This window comes from Ambystoma mexicanum, chromosome 1p, assembly GCF_040938575.1.
Source record: "Ambystoma mexicanum isolate Mex_15411 chromosome 1p, UKY_AmexF1_1, whole genome shotgun sequence".
NCBI classification, from domain to species: Eukaryota; Metazoa; Chordata; class Amphibia; order Caudata; family Ambystomatidae; genus Ambystoma; species Ambystoma mexicanum.
The window spans coordinates 996580144-996600113 of NC_090921.1; the positions used below are offsets into that span (position 1 = coordinate 996580144).

Consider the following 19970-nt stretch of genomic DNA (forward strand, 5'->3'; position numbering starts at 1 on the left):
TTAACCGCCATGAACCGGGTTTTTGATGCCAGGTACAAGGGACAAGCTTCTGATCTGCAATCCCTGGCACTGACCCAGGGTAAGCAATCTTTACTGTCTTACATTGCCCCTTTCAATCAATTAGCCTCTGAAACCTCTTGGCCCGAACTGAAAAATGCGGCGGTTTTCTATAAGGGCCTTTCCGATGAACTCAATGATGCCTTGTCTGTCGTTCCTTCTGTCCTGTCTGTTTTTCCTGATCTTTTAGATCTGGTACTGCAAGTGGATGCCCGCCTGCAACAGAGGCGCGGAGATCCTGACATGCGGTCTGACAAACACGAGACAACACCTGCCTCTAGCGATGTAGAACCCATGCAGATAGGGGCTTTCAAAGGTCCTCTCACGAAAGTCGAAAGAGAACGACGACTTTAGAACAATCTCTGTCTCTACTGTCGACAGACTGGGCACTTTATCCGTGCATGCCCAAAGCGTCCCGTCAAGCGTGCAGGAAACACCAAGACCCGTCCTTGAATCAAGCCAGCAAGACGGGTCGGCTATCAGATGGCTCTCTTCCATGTCCTCCTTCCAGACATACATATCTGCCCATGTCCTTTACTCTACGTAATGCCAGTCCTGTTATGATTGACTCTGGAGCGACGGGCAATTACATAGATGTACAGGTAGCAGAGAAATACTGTGTTCCTTTTTCCGATAAGGACAAACCTGAAGCAGTCCACGCGGTGGACGGCTCCTGTCTGATGTCTGGTCAGGTCATCCCCATCAAACCCAACCCATGTTGATGAGAACGGCGGAAGCACATACGGAATATGTGATTTTCGACCTTATTTCTGCACCCCAATTTGGGATCATATTAGGCCTCCTGTGGTTACAGAAACACAATCCGGCAATAGATTGGGTTAAGCAGACGGTCTCCTGTTCCTCTCCGTCTTGTACAGTTGATTGTTTCCCTGTCCGGACGGGCCTCTCTCCTCTCTGTGTTTGGCCTTGATATCAAGCACACACACAGTCAATCCTACCTTGCAGGTCACCACTCCTGTATTGCCTTCAGTGTACCAAGATCTGGCTGACATATTTGATAAGGGCCTTTCGGAACGGCTTCCGCCACATCGGGTTTACGATTGTCCCAAAGACCTAGTACCCGATGCTGTACTTCCTCATGGCCGCATTTATTCTTTATCACGACCGTTAGAGGCCCAATTAAAGGCTTATATCGATAAAGCTTTGCAACTAGGTCACATTAGACCGTCCCGTTCTCCTGTCGCCTCCCCAACCTTTTTTGTTCCAAAAAAAGAAGGGGATCTTCGCCCTTGGATTACCGCGCCCTTAACGCGGTAACTGTAAAAAATCAATATCCGTTACCTCTCATCTCTGAACTAATGGACCGGCTCACGTCTGCCAAAATATTTACCAAACTGGACTTGAGAGGGGCGTACAATCGGGTCCGAATGCAAAGGGGCGATGAATGGAAAATGGCCCTTAAAACCAAGTATGGCCTTTTTGAATATATGGTAATGCCATTTGGCCTATGTAACGCCCCTGCCATTTTCCAACACTTTGTCAACAACATCTTTAGGGGCATTCTGGATATCTATGTCATCGTTTACTTGGACGACATATTGATTTTCTCCGAGACCCAGGAACAACACGAGAAACATGTACGGGAGGTATTACTCCATCTACGGTAACATGGTCTATATGCTAAACTGGAAAAATGTGTTTTCCATGTTCCATCTGTAGAATTTTTGGGATTCGTAATTTCATCTCATGGGGTTCACATGCACGATATCAAGGTACGCGCTGTATTAGACTGGCCTACGCCTACATCTCATAAGAGTTTTCAGTCCTTCCTAGGCTTTGCAAACTTTTATAGGTGGTTTATTGCATCATTTTCCTCGATTGAGGTGCCTTTGACGCGCCTCACAAGCCTTCCATTCCTTTCTGTTGGGACTCTCAGGCGCAGAACGCCTTTCAAACGCTGAAAGAAGCGTTTACCACAGTCCCGGTTCTTCTACACCCTGATCCTTGTCTTCCTTTCATTGTCGAGGCAGATGCTTCAGCCGTTGCTTTGAGGGCCATCTTATCACAGAGATGTCCCACAACTCAACAACTACATCCGGTGGCCTTCTATTCCAGGAAACTAACACCCCCTCAGAAACATTACACCATCATGGAAAGGGAACTCTTAGCCATCCGGGCAGCCTTCAAAGAATGGCGACACCATTTATTGGGGGCTAAGCACCCAATTATGGTGTTTACCGACCATCGCAACCTACAGGCTCTTTCTACGGTTAAATGAACCAATTCTCTGCAAATCCGATGGCATTTGTTTTTTGCCCAATTCAACTTTACAGTTTTGTACCGTCCTGGTCCCTTACATGGCAAGGCAGATGCCCTCTCACGCATCAGAGACGATGAATCGACACCTAAACCTGTTCATCCTATCCTGCCCAAAGACTCTGTGGTTTGTGTGTGTGCAGCAACTGTCTCCTTGCTCGAGGATATCCACCGTTGGGCGGTGGCCCGCTCTCCTCAAACCGTCCAAGCTCACTTAGTATAGGGGTTACCCTAGATAACGGAACTTCTATATATCCCAGATGTTTGAACCAGGCTACAAGCCTTTACGCTGGTCCCATGACACCCGACTAGGGACCCATCCAGGACAAACCAAGACATACAATCTGTTATATCGATGGTGTTGGTGGCCTGATATGAAAAGAGACATGGCCGATTATGTATCCAAGTGTGCTACATGCACGCTATGCAAAAACATGACCGGTAAACCCATTGGACTTCTACAGAGGTTGCCCATTCCACCACATTCTTGGCACACAGTATCTTTGGACTTTGTGGTAGAGCTACCTCCGGTGCAAGGCCTGACAACAATCCTAGTGGTCGTGGACACTTTTACTAGGATGGCCCAGTTTATTCCCTGTCAAGGGGTTCCCTCTGCCCCTGCTTTGGCCAAATTGTTTTTTGAACATGTGGTCTGGTTTTTTGGCCTTCCTATGGTTCTCGTTTCTGACTGTGGTTCGCAATTTACCTCGCAATTCTGGTTAGCCCTTACCAGATTACTTGGCATTGATGTGTGTCTGTCTTCTTCCTACCATCCCCAAACTGATGGTCAGACAGAACGCCTTAACGCCACTATGGAACAATACCTTTGCTGTCTTTGCCTCCAGTATCAGTCAGAGTGGCTCTCGGTTCTGGGGGCTGCTGAGTTTGCATACAACAACGCTTCTCATGCATCTGTCAGCTGTTCACCTTTCTATGCTATGTACGGCCAACATCCGCAGGTCCTGCCTACATCCTTTCCTTCGGTTGCACGGGTTCCCGCAGCCCAAGCGACAGGCCATTTATTATTGTCCATTCGTGCAGCGGTATCACAACACCTTTGTAAAGCACAAGACCGCATGAAGATGCAAGCCGATAAACGCCGGGTACCAGCTCCGGACTACCGTCCTAGAGACAAGGTCTGGCTTTCCACCTTACACTTGCGCATTCCCGGCAAACGCAAACTCATCCCGCGTTATGTGGACCCTACCCTATCACGAAATGCATCAATGCTGCGGCATTCCACTTGGGCAGTCTTTCCCGTTGGAGAATCCACCCTGTGTTCCACGTCTCCTTGTTACGCCCGTTTGTACTTGGTTACCCGGCGCTCCTGCTCCCTTGACGGTACATGGGGAACTGGAGTATGAGGTGCAGGCAATCCTGGACACCCGCGTCATCCGGGGCTCCCGTTACTATCTGGTAGACTGGAAAGGCTATGGCCCGAGGACCGCACTTGGGAGCCTGCTACCAACATCCATGCCCCTCGCCTTTTACAGGCTTTTCACAGGGCTCGGGGTCGTGCAACTGGGGGATGTCCATCTTTGCGATGGGGTACTGTTATAACCCCTAGATCCTTACGCTGTCTGCCAAAAACAAAAACTTTGTATCTGCCTTGGCTCCTGGGGCAGCGGTGTCAGCGCCGTTAGGGCACTACATTTCCCACTTGGCCTTGTTTTCTGTTCCTGCTACGAACGCTTTCCATAATGCGTTTCTAGCCTTGTTTGAAGGGACTTCCTATTTAGACCATGCCCCGTCAAACGCGGTTCCTCCTAAACCGTATTATCACGGTAGCAGCATTCCGTTCTGTATTCCTGTTTCTGCATATCTCCTGGTTTCTGGACTCCTGCCCGCATTTCTGACCTTGCCTTTGGATTGCGTTATTGCATGGTGATGTTCACTCTTTGGCTTCCTTCTGGTACATGAGCACGGACTGCTCTCTGGATTTCCCCTGCACGCCATTTTCAAGTCTGCCCGCTGGTTCCCTATCCCGCTCCCGCTCGTTTAGAGCGGGGTTCTGTTTTGGTACACTTTCAGCCTAAGAGTTATATTGTAACACGGGAGCGAGAAGCTAACCACTTTCCCTGTGTTACACGTTCTGCACCTGACTCCTGTGTATTCCTCGTTCCACAAGAAACTACTGCTTGTTCTGCATCCTCATCCTTGGATTTATTTGAACACTGTCTTCGCTATATTGGACGCTCTGCTGCTTCAGTGAAGGCAGTTGTTCCTTGATTTCTGGACTTTGCACTGCCCTGGACGCTCTGCAGGTGTAGGTAGTGCATAAAGGATGCTCTGCTGACCCTCTTAGGATTGCATCTTCACTCTCCCTTAGTTGCATCCTCGTTCCGCCTGGGTCAGGGACCCTCTCTATGGTTTGACATTTCTACCAAGAACACCTTGCTGGTCTCCAGTGGATTGTATTCTACCTTGCCTTCAGCAGTGTCCTCATTCTGGTCAAGGACAACTGCATTTTGGACTTCTCCTGGATTCCTGCAGGACTCTACCTTGTGTCCTAACACAAGTAGGTACACCATCAGCCAAGGGGGACACACAGGTAAGCCTGGGGATTAAAGGGGGTGGGAGATTGGCATATATGCCAGAAAAGAAAACGGTATGTAACAATTGCCTTGTTTTTCTCCTTTCTCGCTCTGCTGTTGTCCCACCTATTTGCTCGAGCCCTTGACCTGACAGGTTGTACTACCCTGCAGGCCATGCTCTCGGGAAGAAAGTCTAATTACTTCATAGGCGTGAGGTTGGGTTGGTGGTTCGGACCAGCTACTGACTCCACGGAGCACGACATAACCAACTAGCCATCTGACATCACAAACAATGCTAACGATGATGCCATACGACTAATTCTCACTTTTGGAAGCCATGCACAATCTGTCCAGCGCATCCTGAATAAATATTGCAAAGTATTAAAAGCAGACACAGATCTTGGGGCAATACTTAAGAACACCCAGATATCACCTTCTGGAAAAGTAGGACACTTTGGTTAACAGCTCTATAAATTCGATTGAAATAGTGGAGCGTTTTTTTTCAAATTTCCCCGGTGCAATATTTGTAAATACGCCCAGAATTGTAGTGTTTATAACCATCGAGTACTGGGGCATCCCATCAACATCAAAGGGAAGATCACATGCGAATCAGAATTTGTAGTCTATGTCCTGGTATGTCCCTGCTTAAAATGGTATGTGCGAAGCACAAAATGTAAAAAAAAAATCTGCATCTTGCAACATGTAAGAGCGATCAAGGATAAGGACACTGCCTATCCTATGGCCAAACACTTCTCTGAGCAACATGGATGAGATCCAAGAGGATATACAAAATAGATGTAGGACCTAGAGGAGGGGATATGAAACGTCTACTATGACAGGAAGCGACAAGATTTATCATAGACTTCGAGAGCAAGAATCCAGGTGGACACAATTTGGATAAGGATCTGTATAGGTTTTTGGGAGTGGAATGAACGTGTGATATCCTCCAACTCCATTGAATCAATTATTTTTCCTTGGTCCACGTAGATCTGCCATCAATCAGGAGGGGAAAGGAATCTCTGCATTTCTCAAAATAGACACTGAAACAAGACACATCCATAAACAACAGACTGTCCCTCCTATCAACATAGCTCTAGAAAGGTATCAACAAAGTTTCTATATACTTTGGAATAGACACTTTTACACTATTGTGCTGATGTCTATTCTTGTTCGTATAACCCAGCAGAAATTGACAAATGCAAAACCACCTACTCAGAAATCCTTTTTTAGGGAATTCATATGCACTGTAGGTTTTGCTTGGGGGTGTTTCTTTGGCTCTTTTCTTTTTATATTTTTAAGTCTTAGCCCTGTCCTTTACTGATTTGGTAGGGATAGGGCGCCTGCACTGTTTTTAATAATCACTCTGCCCACTGCCTAGATAAATAGAGTTTGTATAATCAATAGAAGAGGTTTTACTTTGTAACAAGCGCTATAGATTGACAAGGGATTATTATACCTGATGTATGACCTACAGATATGATATTACATCTTGATTACCATGCAGGGGATATTTAATGCTAACAGATTACTCATGATATCCTATATGTGATTTAGGAACATTAATCCATAATTGTAGTACCATGCAGGGGATCTCTATATGGAACAGATTGTACCAAGCTCTGTAGTGGTGTAATCATTGAACAGGCCTAACTACTTTAAATATAGAGCTTTGCGAATTTAGAGACTTTAATGAAACTACAACTATACGGGTTAAATGCACTTTGCACTTTAAACTGTTTAGAGATATGTGATGCATCTCCTATATATGCAATGCAAACTATTGCATATACAACACATTGGAATAGGTACCACTTGGCAAATGTATCGAGTGCTATTTTATTGTAATTTTGGAATTTAAATGCAAGGTGCACTTTAAATGTATTATTTGGGAAGATATTTCTGCATGTGCAATTTTGATGATTGAAACATGTTTATCATGTAGAATATAAGGAATTCTTATCTTTTTGTCATATTGCAGAGAAGCTCGATGATCACCTGTGCACACGAAGTGTCTTACAATGACAAATAATTGGTGATTTCATGAATACAGATGGATTTAAATTGGTGTCCTCAATGCACTATGAACTTTATTTCGATGACACTTTTAATTATAGGGTTGCATGGAATGTAAACCAAGACATTCGATTGATATATATATATATATATATATATATATGGGGATGTAATTAAATGGTCTCAATGCACTTAGCAGCCTAAGGAACTCTGATGTGAGAACTATTCCATATGCATTTGTAACAACGTAGCAAATGCAAAATATGCAATATTGTTGGATGCACAATCCCGCACTGATAATGCACTGTGCACTTTATAGAAATCCATTATGCAAGAGGGCATATACACTGTTATGTTAGCAACATAGGAATCGCACGAGAATGGAATGATCAGCAAACTCCAAGATATTTAAGGGCCTGTGACCTTACGATTGAGAGCAACATGGCACAATGCACTTTAAATTAATCTGCTGCTATGAAATTGTTGATATGCAAGGTTTGCACGGAAATGCAAAGACCTGTAAAGCTGGGAACATTGATTGGTTTGTGATTCTATGATTGAGTGTTACATTACAACATACACATAAAACGAACTAGATGCCTAGAATTTAATAATCGGATTCTACATTTACTCTGGTGCCAAGTAAAGTGCCTTTGAACCTTTGGGTACCCCAATGATAAGCTAGCAAATTGTGTTTAAAAGGAAAGGTGAAGCACCAAAAGGAATTAAGACACGTTATATATGGCATTGGCGAAATACATTTGTAATCCAAGACCTGGCTGTATATATCTTTAAGGTGACCGCCTCCCTTGTTGCTTTCTATTGTGTAATACCAATTACTTGGCAGCGCTAGGCAACATGGCAGGGTGAAAGTCCCCTTTTCACTTTTCACTAACTGGTGTTTTAAGCTTGGAGTGTGGAAAGCAGACACAATGTAAACAAGCTACACGTGTTACACTCACCTGGTATCCACGGGGACGCCAGCCAGCCAGTTGGTCGTTGGTGCCCTTCCCAATGATTCCCTGGTGTGGTCTCAGTGTCGATGGGATTCCGCCTGGAAATGAAGACTATATTAGGACTGGGCTACCGAGGTAAGTTTTCCCCCACCTCCCTTGTGTTTCCAGCCCCTCCAGGTTCTCTTCTCACCTGGTTGTCGGAATCGGTGGGCTCTCCGTCCTGCTCTCTGGGCAGGGGCGCGTTGTCTTTTGTGGGCACGGGCAGTCCAGTTACTTCACTGACTGCTGCCCTTGTAGTGTCTTTCAGGTAGGTCTTATTGCGATTGATGGCGTCGTAATTCTTGCATGCCTTTTCTCTGTTCTAAATGTCTCTTTTTTTATATCCCTAGGAGCGAGGAATGTCCGCTTGGAGAACTGGATATGCTGGTTCTCACCGGAAGATGATGGCGCACTATAGCGCTATGATGCAGTAAGTAGACGCTTTGCCTAGCGCATCGATGTCTTGTCCTCACTGACCTGTGCTTTTCTCTTTTCGTAGGTCGCAGTGAGTTCCCAGCGCAGATGGAGTTCCGTAGCTATTCCGGCCGAAAAGCAACCAACCAGGTAAGTCTTTAAGTGCTTTGTGGTTGTAATGTCTCCACTACCTCCTTTAATCATGTCTTTCTCCTTTTCTCAGGTCCTTCGATCCGGGCGGTGAACTCCACCAACAGAGCTGCCCAGGAGCTGCGAGCAGTGAAGGATGATGAATGCAGGTAAGATTCTGCTGCTAACGATGTTCTTGGTTTTTCTGCAGGTCCGGAAATCAGCAGGCTCGTGAGAAAGCTGGACACTGTGAGCGTCACGTTGCTAGAAGCAAAGTAACGCAAAGCGTGTTGTCTTGTTCGGGTGTGGTTTAAATAGCCACTGTAAAGTAGTCCAGGTAAAATAGTCCCTAGGCCACCACACCCAAAACACTAGACCGCATAGCTTGGTTCTAGGAATCAAGCTATGTAGATGCCTCCATGTTGGCTGAAAGATAAATTAGTTCCTCAAGCAGATGTCTTTCCTTACTGATAAGCCTGGCACCAAAGGTGCCAGGACTGGCCTCAAGAGGGCCTGAGAAGTGCATGCCAGGCCTTATTAGTGATCCGAGCCCTGATTCCACCTGGCCAATGGGCTTGCCAGTGGGGATCAGGGCTGAGGGTCGTGACAACACTCCCCCCCAAGACCCCTCCCAAGGTGTGTCTCTTGCCTGGTCCAGGTTTAGTTGGGAAGTTCTGATGAAACTTCTTGATCAGACGTGGTGCATTGATGTTCTCACTGGGTTCCCAGGATCTATCTTGAGGGCCAAACCCCTTCCAGTCGACGAGATAGTACAACTTGGCTCTAGAGTACTTAGAGTCCAGGATGCCCTTGACTTCGAATTCTGGTTCTCCATCTATTAGTATAGGTTGAGGTGGTGTCTTGATTCGTGTACCGGGTTGCATAGGTTTTAAGAGGGACACATGGAATACCGGATATATTTGTAGATTAGGTGGTAAGTCCAATTTGACGGCTGCTGGGTTAATAATTGCCTTGATGGTATAGGTTCCCAAATATCGAGGATGGAAGGTCCGGGTCCCTTTGATGGGTACGTATTTGGCGGCTAACCAAACCTGATCTCCTACTTGATAGTCTGGGGCCTTTTTCCGATGCTGGTCGGCGAAGTGCTTTTCTGAACGCCTGAGTGATGGTTGTATGAAGAGTCTTTACTGCAGGCATTTCCAAGCTGGCAGGAAGGTCAAGTTCTGATGTACGTGGATGTCTGCCATACAAGGTGTAAAAAGGTGTTTGGCCCATGCTAGAATGTACGAAGTTGTTATATGCGTACTCGGCTATCCACAGTAAGTCCTTCCAATCTCTCAATTCATAGTGCAGCATGCACCGTAAATGCTGCTCGAGGGTCTGGTTGGTCCTCTCGGTTTGGCCGTCTGTCTGGGGGTGATGACTGGTGGTAGCCGAAGTCAATCTGTGCCATTGCGCAACATTTTCTCCAAAAATTGGATACAAATTGGCTGCCTCGATCGGAGACCAGAACTGATGGAAAGCCATGCAGCTTGACAATGTTTTCCAGAAATACTTCTGCTAGGGTGGATGCGACCGGGAGGCCCTTGAGAGGAATAAAATGTGCCATCTTTGAGAACAAATCCACAATTACAAGAATGGTGTTAAAGCCTTGACTCGGTGGCAGATCAGTGATAAAGTCGAGGGAAAGAGTGTGCCATGAAGCAGGAGGGATGTCCAGTGGTTGTAGGAGACCCAATGGTTTCTTTTTCTGTGATTTATTTTGTGCACAGACTCTGCAGGACTGAACATACTGGACAATGTCCTTACGCCAGGTAGGCCACCAAATGTTCTTTTTTTACCTTGGCTAAAGTTTTAGCAATTCCAGGGTGTCCTTCGATCAGAGAGTCATGATAACCTGAAATTATATGCTGTTGTAACTCCTTCTCGGGTACATATAGCCGGTCCCTAAAATAAGGTAACTGATCCTTGATGCAATATTGTTCTCCTTGAGTTTGCCATACGAGGAAAGGATCCGGGTTCATTGTCGAATTTTGTTTCGTAATTCGGCTTGTGATAACGCTGTTGTGATACCCAAGAGTTTGTCTTCAGGTATGATGGGTACCGGGTCTGGTGTTGTATACACCGTTTCATCAATGCCCATACGAGATAAGGCGTCAGCTTTCCCATTCTTGACCCCTGGTCGAAAGGTGATCACATAGTCATATTCGGCGAAGAAGAGGGCCCACCGTAACTGGCGTGAAGACTGGGCTTTGGCTGTTTTGAGATATTGCAGGTTCCGGTGGTCTGTGATCACTGTAATGGTGTGTCTAGCTCCCAGAAGATAGTGTCGCCACGCCTTGAAAGCAGACTTGATGGCTAGGAGTTCTTTGTCCGTGATAGCGTAATTAATTTCCGGGGGTGAGAATTTTTTTGACCAGAAGGCCACAGGATGCAGCTGGCCAGTTTCTGTGTCCCTCTGTGAAAGGACCGCTCCCATTGCCATACTGGAAGCATCAGTTTCTACGACATAAGGGAGGTCTGGACACGGGTGCCGCGGGATTGGAGCGGAGGTGAACCTTTGTTTCAGTTCCTGAAAGGCTGTTTCTGCTTCCTCAGTCCAAGCATACTTTTTATTGCTTTTTCGTAGCAGTACTGTGATCGGGTGCACAACCTGAGAGAAGTCTGGGATAAACCAGCGGTAAAAGTTTGCAAAGCCTAGCATGCTCTGTATCCCCTTCAGAGATGTTGGTGATGGCCATTTTAGAATAGCGTCAACCTTATGTATGTCCATTCTGATGCCTTTTGGCGAAAGGATGAAACCAAGGAATTCTACTTTGGTGACGTGAAAAAAACATTTCTCCAGCTTTGCATACAAACGATGTTGGAGGAGCTTGGTGAGGACTGAACGAACATGCCTGATATGATCTTGTTTTGAGGCTGAATAGACTAAGATGTCATCAATGTATACTAAGGCGCAAACGTCAATCAGTTCTCTCAAGACATCATTCATGAAATACTGAAACGCTGCGGGAGCGTTACAAAAGCCAAAAGGCATGACTTGATATTCAAACAAGCCATATTTGGTACGGAAAGTGGTTTTCCACTCATCTCCGCTTCTGACCCGGACCAGGTGGTATCCTCCCCAAAGGTCTAATTTGGTATAGATCTGGGCATCTTTGACTTGGTCTAGCATGTCCAGGATAAGAGGCAAGGGGTAGCGGTTCTTCACGGTTATCTGGTTTATTGCGCGGTAATCAATACAGGTCCTTAAATCCCCTTCCTTTTTCGGTACGAATAACTAAGGACTGGCTGCTGGGGACTTAGATGGGCGGATAAATCCATTTGCAAGGTACTGGTCCAAATAGGATTTCAGGTGAACGTTTTCTGGTTCGGTAAGAGCATAGATCCTGCTGCAGGGGATTTGTTCCCCAGGAATAAAGTCAATCTGATAATCATAAGGCCTATGCGGCGGCAATGTGTTAGCCTGGTCTTTTTGGACTACGTCCTGAAAGTCACGATATTCATCTGGCAAAGTATTAGTTACTCCCAGAGTAGAGGCTCTAGTATTGGAAGTCTTGGAGACACAGGAGTCGGGTTCCGGGTCAGGAGAGTAGCAAGTTAGGGAGCAGTTGCTGGAGAAGGTTAATTTCCATGCCAGCCAGTCTATAAAAGGGTTGTGAGCAACCAACCATGGCATCCCTAGTATCAACCGGAACTGAGGTGCCTTTATAAGATCAAATGAAATACACTCCCGATGTCCATCCTGGCACAGCAAGATTACTACTGCTGTGCACTAGGTTACTGGTCCGCAGGCGATTTCTGTCCCATCCACGGTAGTCAACTTGTCCCTGGTAGACTTAGAACACAAAGGGAGCCCCATCTCTGCTGCCAACTCTTGATCTACATAGTTCCCAACTGCTCCGCTGTCGATGTACGCTTCTACGGCATGCATCTTTGATGATTGTTGGTGATTTATTAAGATCACGGGTATCGCAAAGTGTGAGGTCAGTGGCTCTTTCTCATCACTCGACAAACTGACCTCTACGGTTGCCGAGCTTGGTAGTTTTCCAATTCCTTAACTTCATCCTTTTCTGTGGCCCCGACTGTCCTCCTTGGGGGTTTTATTGGGCAGTCTTTCAGAAAATGTCCTGGTTTTCCACAATACAAACAAAGTTGCTGTTGTCTTCTTTTATCGCGCTCTTGTTTTGTTAATGGTGGTCATATCCCTCCGATCTGCATGGGTTCTACGGCGTTGTCTGGCCCCCATGGCGCATTGTCTTTAGGCCGAACATAAACTACCCGAGAGTCTGCTTTGGACTGGTCTGCTTTTCGGTCCTGCAACCGATGGTCTAGCTGCACGACCAGATTTATGAATTCGGTACAGTCTCTGATGGGATCAACTACCTGGGCCACAACATCCTATAACTCGCCTGGTAAGCCTCAATGGAATAACGTGGTTCTTTTGTTTTCTGACCACCTGGCTTCAGCAACCAGTCTATTGAATGTCGCAATGTATGTTAACAAGTCTTGGTTCCCCTGCCGGAGGGGTAAAAGTTTGTTATCCACTGCTTGTTCCTGGGTATGGCGAGCAAACAGTTTTTCCATTTCTCTCTGGAACCCCCCATAGTCCTGTAACAATGGATCATTATGGGTCACCAACGGCACCGACCAATCCGCTGCACTTCCACTCAAGTATGATAGGATGAAAGCTACCCGAGCTTGGTCATTTGGAAATGCCCCAGGGCGACAAAGGAAGTGAAGGCGACACTGATTTATGAATGCAGCATACTTCCGTGGGTCGCCCGAAAACCATTCTGGTGGTGCCAGGGGAACTGTTCCAGGACGTGTGATCTGTACTGGTGTGGGGGTATAAGATGGTGAGATAGGATTTTGCATCGGTGGATTTCCTGCAGGCAGAGGAGTATGCCCTGCCTGCGATTGCAAGAATTGTCTGCTGATTTCGTCGGTGCGCTCCTTGGTCACTATTAGGTCTCTACAGAGTGCATTAGTCTCTTGTCGGGTGAGATGAACCTCAGCACGAAGGTCCCCCAACAATTGGGCGAATTGGTCAATTTCTGATGTTTCCATGGCACCAAGGTGGATTATTTATGTGAGGCTTTGCGTTCTGTTATGCTCACCTGGTATCCACGGGGACGCCACCCAGCCAGTTGGTCGTTGGTGCCCTTCCCAATGATTCCCTGGTGTGGTCTCGGTGTCGATGGGATTCCGCCTGGAAATGAAGACTATATTAGGACTGGGCTACCGAGGTAAGTTTTCCCCCACCTCCCTTATGTTTCCATTCCCTCCAGGTTCTCTTTTCAACTGGTTGTCGGAATCGTTGGGCTCTCTGTCCTGCTCTCTGGGTAGGGGTGCGTTGTCTTTTGTGGGCGCGGGCGGTCCAGTTACTTCACTGACTGCTGCCCTTGTAGTGTCTTTCAGGTAGGTCTTATTGCGATTGATGGCGTTGTAATTCTTGCATGCCTTTTCTCTGTTCTGAATGTCTCTTTTTTATCTCCCTAGGAGCGAGGAATGTCCGCTTGGAGAACTGGATATGCTGGTTCTCACCGGAAGATGATGGCGCACTATAGCGCTATGATGCGGTAAGTAGACGCTTTGCCTAGCACATCGATGTCTTGTCCTCACTGACCTGTGCTTTTCTCTTTTCGTAGGTCGCAGTGAGTTCCCAGCGCAGATGGAGTTCCGGAGCTATTCCGGCCGAAAAGCAACCAACCAGGTAAGTCTTTAAGCGCTTTGTGGTTGTAATGTCTCCAATACCTCCTTTAATGATGTCTTTCTCCTTTTCTCAGGTCCTTCGATCCGGGCGGTGAACTCCACCAACAGAGCTGCCCAGGAGCTGCGAGCAGTGAAGGATGATGAATGCAGGTAAGATTCTGCTGCTAACGATGTTCTTGGTTTTTCTGCAGGTCCAGAAATCACCAGGCTCATGAGAAAGCTGGACACTGTGAGTGTCACGTTGCTAGAAGCAAAGTAACGCAAAGCGTGTTGTCTTGTTCGGGTGTGGTTTAAATAGCCACTGTAAAGTAGTCCAGGTAAAGTAGTCCCTAGGCCACCACACCCAAAACACTAGACCGCATAGCTTAGTTCTAGGAATCAAGCTATGTGGATGTCTCCATGTTGGCTGAAAGCCTAAATAAAGTAGTTCCTCAAGCAGAAGTCTTTCCTTACTGATGAGCATGGCACCAAAGGTGCCAGGACTGGCCCCAAGAGGGCCTGAGAAGTGGATGCCAGGCCTTATTAGTGATCCGAGCCCTGATTCCACCTGGCCAATGGGCTTGCCAGTGGGGTTCAGGGCTGAGGGTCGTGACAACACGTGAGTGGTGAAACACGTCAACTGCTTTTAAAACTGCGGGCATGAACTGCATTGGGAGGATGTTATTTATATGAAATTATGGAATTTTCAATAAAGTTTAAACTACTTTGTAAAACTTTTGGTTTCTCTCCTTCAAAGAATCCTCAAAAGAGTGCTGCTCATATTGACAGTGTCCATGCACCGTCAAGATTTGTATATATATATATATATATATATATATATATATATATATATATATATTCATCTTAGTTTCCAATAGATTTTTTCATCCCTCCTTTTCATTCTTCAGAGGGTTCCTCTGCTCGACTTTCATTTGGCTCCTCAATCAGTCGTAAAGTATGTCTGGGGTGACAGCTTTTCAACTGATTTATGTGGACCAATTTTTCTTCTGTCTGTTCTCCTTTTCGGATGTGGATCTTGCAGGCAACAGGTGATATTTTATCTTCAATTTCAAAAGCATCACGCCAAGATGGGAGGAATTTCAGCTCCTTGGTCTGATTACTTTGAAAATTGTACAGGTAAACCTTTTCGCCTACCTCATATTCTTTCTTGGTGGTCTTTAGGTCATAATAGGTCTTCATTCCTTTAGCCGACCTTCCTAAATTGTGGTGAGTATAAGCAAAAGCATGCTGGAGGTGCTTCCTTCAATTTTCAATGCACTCATGAGTAATGGATGCATTTTTCAGTGTCTGCTCCTGAGTCCTGTAGAGTGGATGCTGCGGTAACACAATTCTTCATCTGGTCATAAGCTCAAATGGAGACATCTTTGTTGCAGAACATGATGTAGACGCAATAGCCATCTGGACAAGCAGTAATCAGATGTCCCAACTGGGTCCAGAGTTTGCCACAAACTATTTTAAGATACTCACAATTGTTTTTTTGTTTCTCTCTACCCCCCTGCGTGAGGCAGGTGGTGGGCAATGTGTCATTTTCTTTTTACCGCTAGAATCTCCCACATCTTTTCCATCACCTCACTGGTAAAATTGTTTCCTCGGTCCTTCTCAATCCTTTGCATGAGGCCAAAACGAGAGAAGATGTGGTTGATCATTAGTGAATCAGCTGTCGCCGCCTTACAATTCAGGGCTGGAAGACATTATACCCACTTTGTGAACAAGCATGTCACAGTTAACATGTACTTGTTTCCTCTAGTGGAGCAAATCACTGGCCCAATGAAATCTACTTGCAAATCTGACCAAGGGAGTGTCATTTCCCTTTTTTGGAAGGGAGCTCCGTGTGTGAGTGAACTGGGTTGGAATTGAGCACACACAAGACACCCCTTCAGGTAACTGTCAAAATCCTGGCCCATGTGTGGCCAGTAGGCAACCTCGCCCAAGATTTCTGTCTTGGGTGTGATTCAACATCAGGCTTCAGAATGAGGTAGGTACCAGCCACTGTTCACAGCCAGATAGGGTTCACCTTACTAACAAACCGTCTTGGATCCAGAACATCTTGGCAAACTTCATCAACACCTGGAGATCCTCTTTAACGGCACAATCCGACTCTGTTAGAGGAAAGCTCACAGGGTCTTCAATGTGTCGATAGCATTTCCCAATGATTGGGTCCTCTTTCAATGCAGTGATCAAATCTGCATCTGAGGTATCTTTACTCTACTGGGCAGTCTAGGGTTTGCTGTTCGTGCGAGTTTGTGACCTGGTGACAGCAGCAATTTGGATTCCCTCCAGCAAGGATTCTGTTTCTATGAAATCCCACTGCAGAGCTCTGGTTTTAGCCACCTGGGTCATTCCCAGTCTTATCGGGCCATTCTATCTTGGAATTATTTCTTATCTTCTTCCAATGGATGGTCATCTCATTGGAGGTAACCTGATCATCAATTGACTGGATCAGTTGGGCATGCTTTAGGGGTTTGTTGTTGGCACAAAGCATGCCTCGATTCTTCCAGTTAATTAGATGTTCCACAAACCCACTCCTGACATAATCAGAGTCAGTGATTATGACCAGTTCATTGAGTTGGTGGTGCACTGCAGTGAGGATGGCTTGATAATTGGCCATCAACTCTGCAACCTGACTACTTCGGGGTCCTATTTTTTTACCAGCAGAGGGCTCCAGGGTATCATTCACCCAGGCATTCCAAATGCCAGCCAACAGTTCTTTTTCACCATTGCTATAAACATGGTAAGAGCACCCATCCATATAAACGGTGGGTATCCCCTGACATGTGTCTTCTTCATAGACCTTGTAAGGGGAAGTTAAGTATACCTCCATGTTGTCGGCCATTGGACTTTCTTCCTCGAGACAGTTTTCTTGAGCACAATCATGCACGTCCACCAACCCTTGCGCTAGGGGACTCTTCTTGTTTTGGCCATATCTGACCTCCACAGGAAAGCCTTGCATGGACAGAATCCAGGAAGTTATTCTTGAATTACTAACGATCCCTGCCCACATTCTGTCACTTTGTAGATATTGCAAGGGTTGGTGAGGAATCTCGACAATGATGTGCTCCCCCTATATAAATGGGCAGTCATTTTTCAATGCCCACACCATTGCCAGAAGTGCTTTCTTGCAGTCATTGAATTTTTCCTCCACAGAGGACAAAGTCTTGCTCGCGTATGAGATGACTTGGTTGACCTTGTCATGCTTTTGGTACAATACTGCTTCTAGGCAAGTATCTGAGAACCCCGTCTCCAAGAAGAACTCCTTGTTCTTTACAGGGTAAACCAAACAAGGAGCCTGGCAAAGGCTTCTTTTCAGTTTAACTGCCTCAGATTGTTCTGGACCCCACTCCCACTTGACCCCAGCCTTTAATAAATGGACCAATGGTTGAGTTACCTATTTGTAGCCTTCTATGAACTTCCAACTATAATCAGTGAGTCCAAGAAGGCTTCTTAATTCTCTCAGGGTGGTAGTGTCTTTTAATTTCCACCTTCTTCACCTGGGGATTACGACCCTCAGGGGTGATCTCGTGCCCTAAGAAGTTCACTCAGGTTTTACACCACTGTACATTCTGAAAGGACAGTTTTGCTCCGGCTTTCTGAAGCTGGGTTAGAACATAGCAGATTTCTGCAATATGTTCTTCCACAGTTGAGCTCTTTATCAAAACATCATCCACATAGGTCAGGTTTCCCCTTTGGCCTAAATCGGGCATGGCCTTATGTAGGTAGATGTTGAACTCATTACTGGAGTTTATGTATTCCAACGGGGTTTGGGTCCTTTTGTACTGCTGCCCCCCAAAGCTAAAGGCAAGCTTGTACTGGTCTTCCCTACAGGTACTGTCCAGTAACTGTTGGTTAGGTCAATGGTGGTCTACACCTTTGACCCTTGGTTCTGGCCCAGTCCCTGATTGATGGAGTGGCCATTTTGACATGTGGACTCGTTTGTTCGACTCCCTCAGGTCTGTACATAGTCTCCATTGGCGGTTTTGTTGAGTAGTAAAGGTACTGTAGATAGGACGAATTATCCCACAGGTTTCTAAATGCTTAATAATCTCTGTGAGTGACTCCATGGACGCGAGAGGTAACCGGTACTGTTTGACAAATACTGGAGCCATCTCTGGGTCCGTGGGAGTGGTGGTTGAATGAATGATGTGCATCCACAGTCATATTAGTCCACTGAAAAGATATCTTGGAATTCCAGGAAGACCTTTTGTCTTTGCTCTTCCGTCTCACAGGCATCAGCCAGATTGATCCTTTCCTCAACCATCTGCTTGAAACCTGGGAAGACCTGGGAAGACCTGAGGCTTGGCAATTTCAGCGATATCCTCCAGTTGGGTACAGAGATCTATTTTGAAGGTGTTGTCCTGGACAGGGGTTTCAAGGTAGTAGGCCTTGACACTGAACACTACCTCCTCCCTCCTAATGTCACAGGTCACCTCTTCCACACCGACGGGGCAGGAAGAGTACACCAGGAAATTCCCCCCATGCCTAATAAAAATGTTCTCCAGAGGAATACCGTTGCTGATGTTGAAACAGTCATTTGGGATTGGTCCCATGATTTCAATACTTAAATCAATAGAATAATGTTAGGCATCAACCGCCATTTCAATAAACGTGTCTGCACCCAAAGTGATACTTCGAGGGTCGCTGTTATCCATCAATATTCAAATGGTGTTGTGTTCTGGGTCTACTAGAGGTGTGCCGGATATAAATACAAACCTTGTTGTTGGAGATGGGAATTTAGATCTATATGTGTGTCCTGATATTTGAGGTTCTGTCCTTGCTTAATTTTGAAGGGAAGATAAATTGTCTTACCTTCCTTGGGATGGTAACCTCTTCTCGCACTTGAACTTCAATGGCATAATGCAGCAATTGAGCTGACCGGAATGCTTTTTCAGTCTTGACAAAGCCCGTGGGGTTACCCTCTAGTCGGGCCAAGGCTTTATGATTAATTACTTCCAAATTTATTGCAAATCGGTTGAGAATGTCACTTCCCATATAAAAGGCGGAAGGGACACATCTCACAACCCAACAATTATGTTCTATTCTTTTGTTGCCAATGGAAATATTTAGCAAACACCTGCTAGGTAGGAGATGTTTGGAATTTGGTATTTCCAGACCTACATCCCATTTGTCTATCAATTTAAATGTGGGAATGGTCTGATCTTTTGGGCATTTAAAGACTAATTGTTCACTGATGAAGCTCCTTCCATTATTCAGGCATACTCTGGTGAGCACCAGCTCCATCCCCTCATTTAACTAAATGGGGAAAAATATCTGCTTGCTCTTTTTCTGAATGTCCATCAGACTTTGAGCAGTTTCTTCCTTGTTTTATTTCACAGGACTCAATGCTTATTCTGATTTTTGACTGGTGTAAAACTTTAGGCTTTTCCCTTCCAGTGTGGATTGCCACTAAAAACTGGGAGGAAGGTTGATTTTCAAGAAAGGAGAAGGGTTCCCACTACCAGTGTGTTCTACATAGATGACAGTAATGCCTGGGACTTGGTTATATTCTTAAAAGGGAACTCTACATTCTCAGAACTTTGATCAATTACGTGACAGGTACCATTTAGGCTTACATAATTGGTATTCATTTCTAAATTTATAGGGCTGTTAGTCTGAGTTCAGAGGACCTTGTTTACACAGTCTATCAGATCAGATGTGAAAACCTCCTCAGGAGATAATTTCCCAGTAAACAAGTTGTGCCTTCTGGAGTCACAACTATCACCGGATGTTTCAGCCAATGCTGTCCAATTTTTATTTCCAGATCTGCAGTCCCTTAGACGGAAATATCATTCCTGTCGAAATTTTGGAGTTGTCCTGGAAGTGGTGTGAGTGGACTTTGGTGGCCCTCCCCAGTCCTGAGTTTAGTTGGTCAAATGCTTTT

The 19970-nt window shown here is 45.8% G+C and overlaps 1 protein-coding gene across 1 annotated transcript; it reads right to left on the reverse strand.

Moving 5' to 3' along the window:
- Nucleotides 1-16418: 16418 nt before the first annotated feature.
- Nucleotides 16419-16916, reverse strand: LOC138517163 (ribonuclease H-like). The gene has a single exon (XM_069632577.1). The coding sequence runs from the start codon at nucleotides 16914-16916 to the stop codon at nucleotides 16419-16421; it is 498 nt and encodes a 165-aa protein (XP_069488678.1).
- Nucleotides 16917-19970: the final 3054 nt, after the last annotated feature.

Coding starts and splice junctions, on each gene's coding strand:
- LOC138517163 (XM_069632577.1), bottom strand. CDS start 16,916: ATGGAGGTATACTTAACTTCCCCTTACAAGGTCTATGAAGAAGACACA.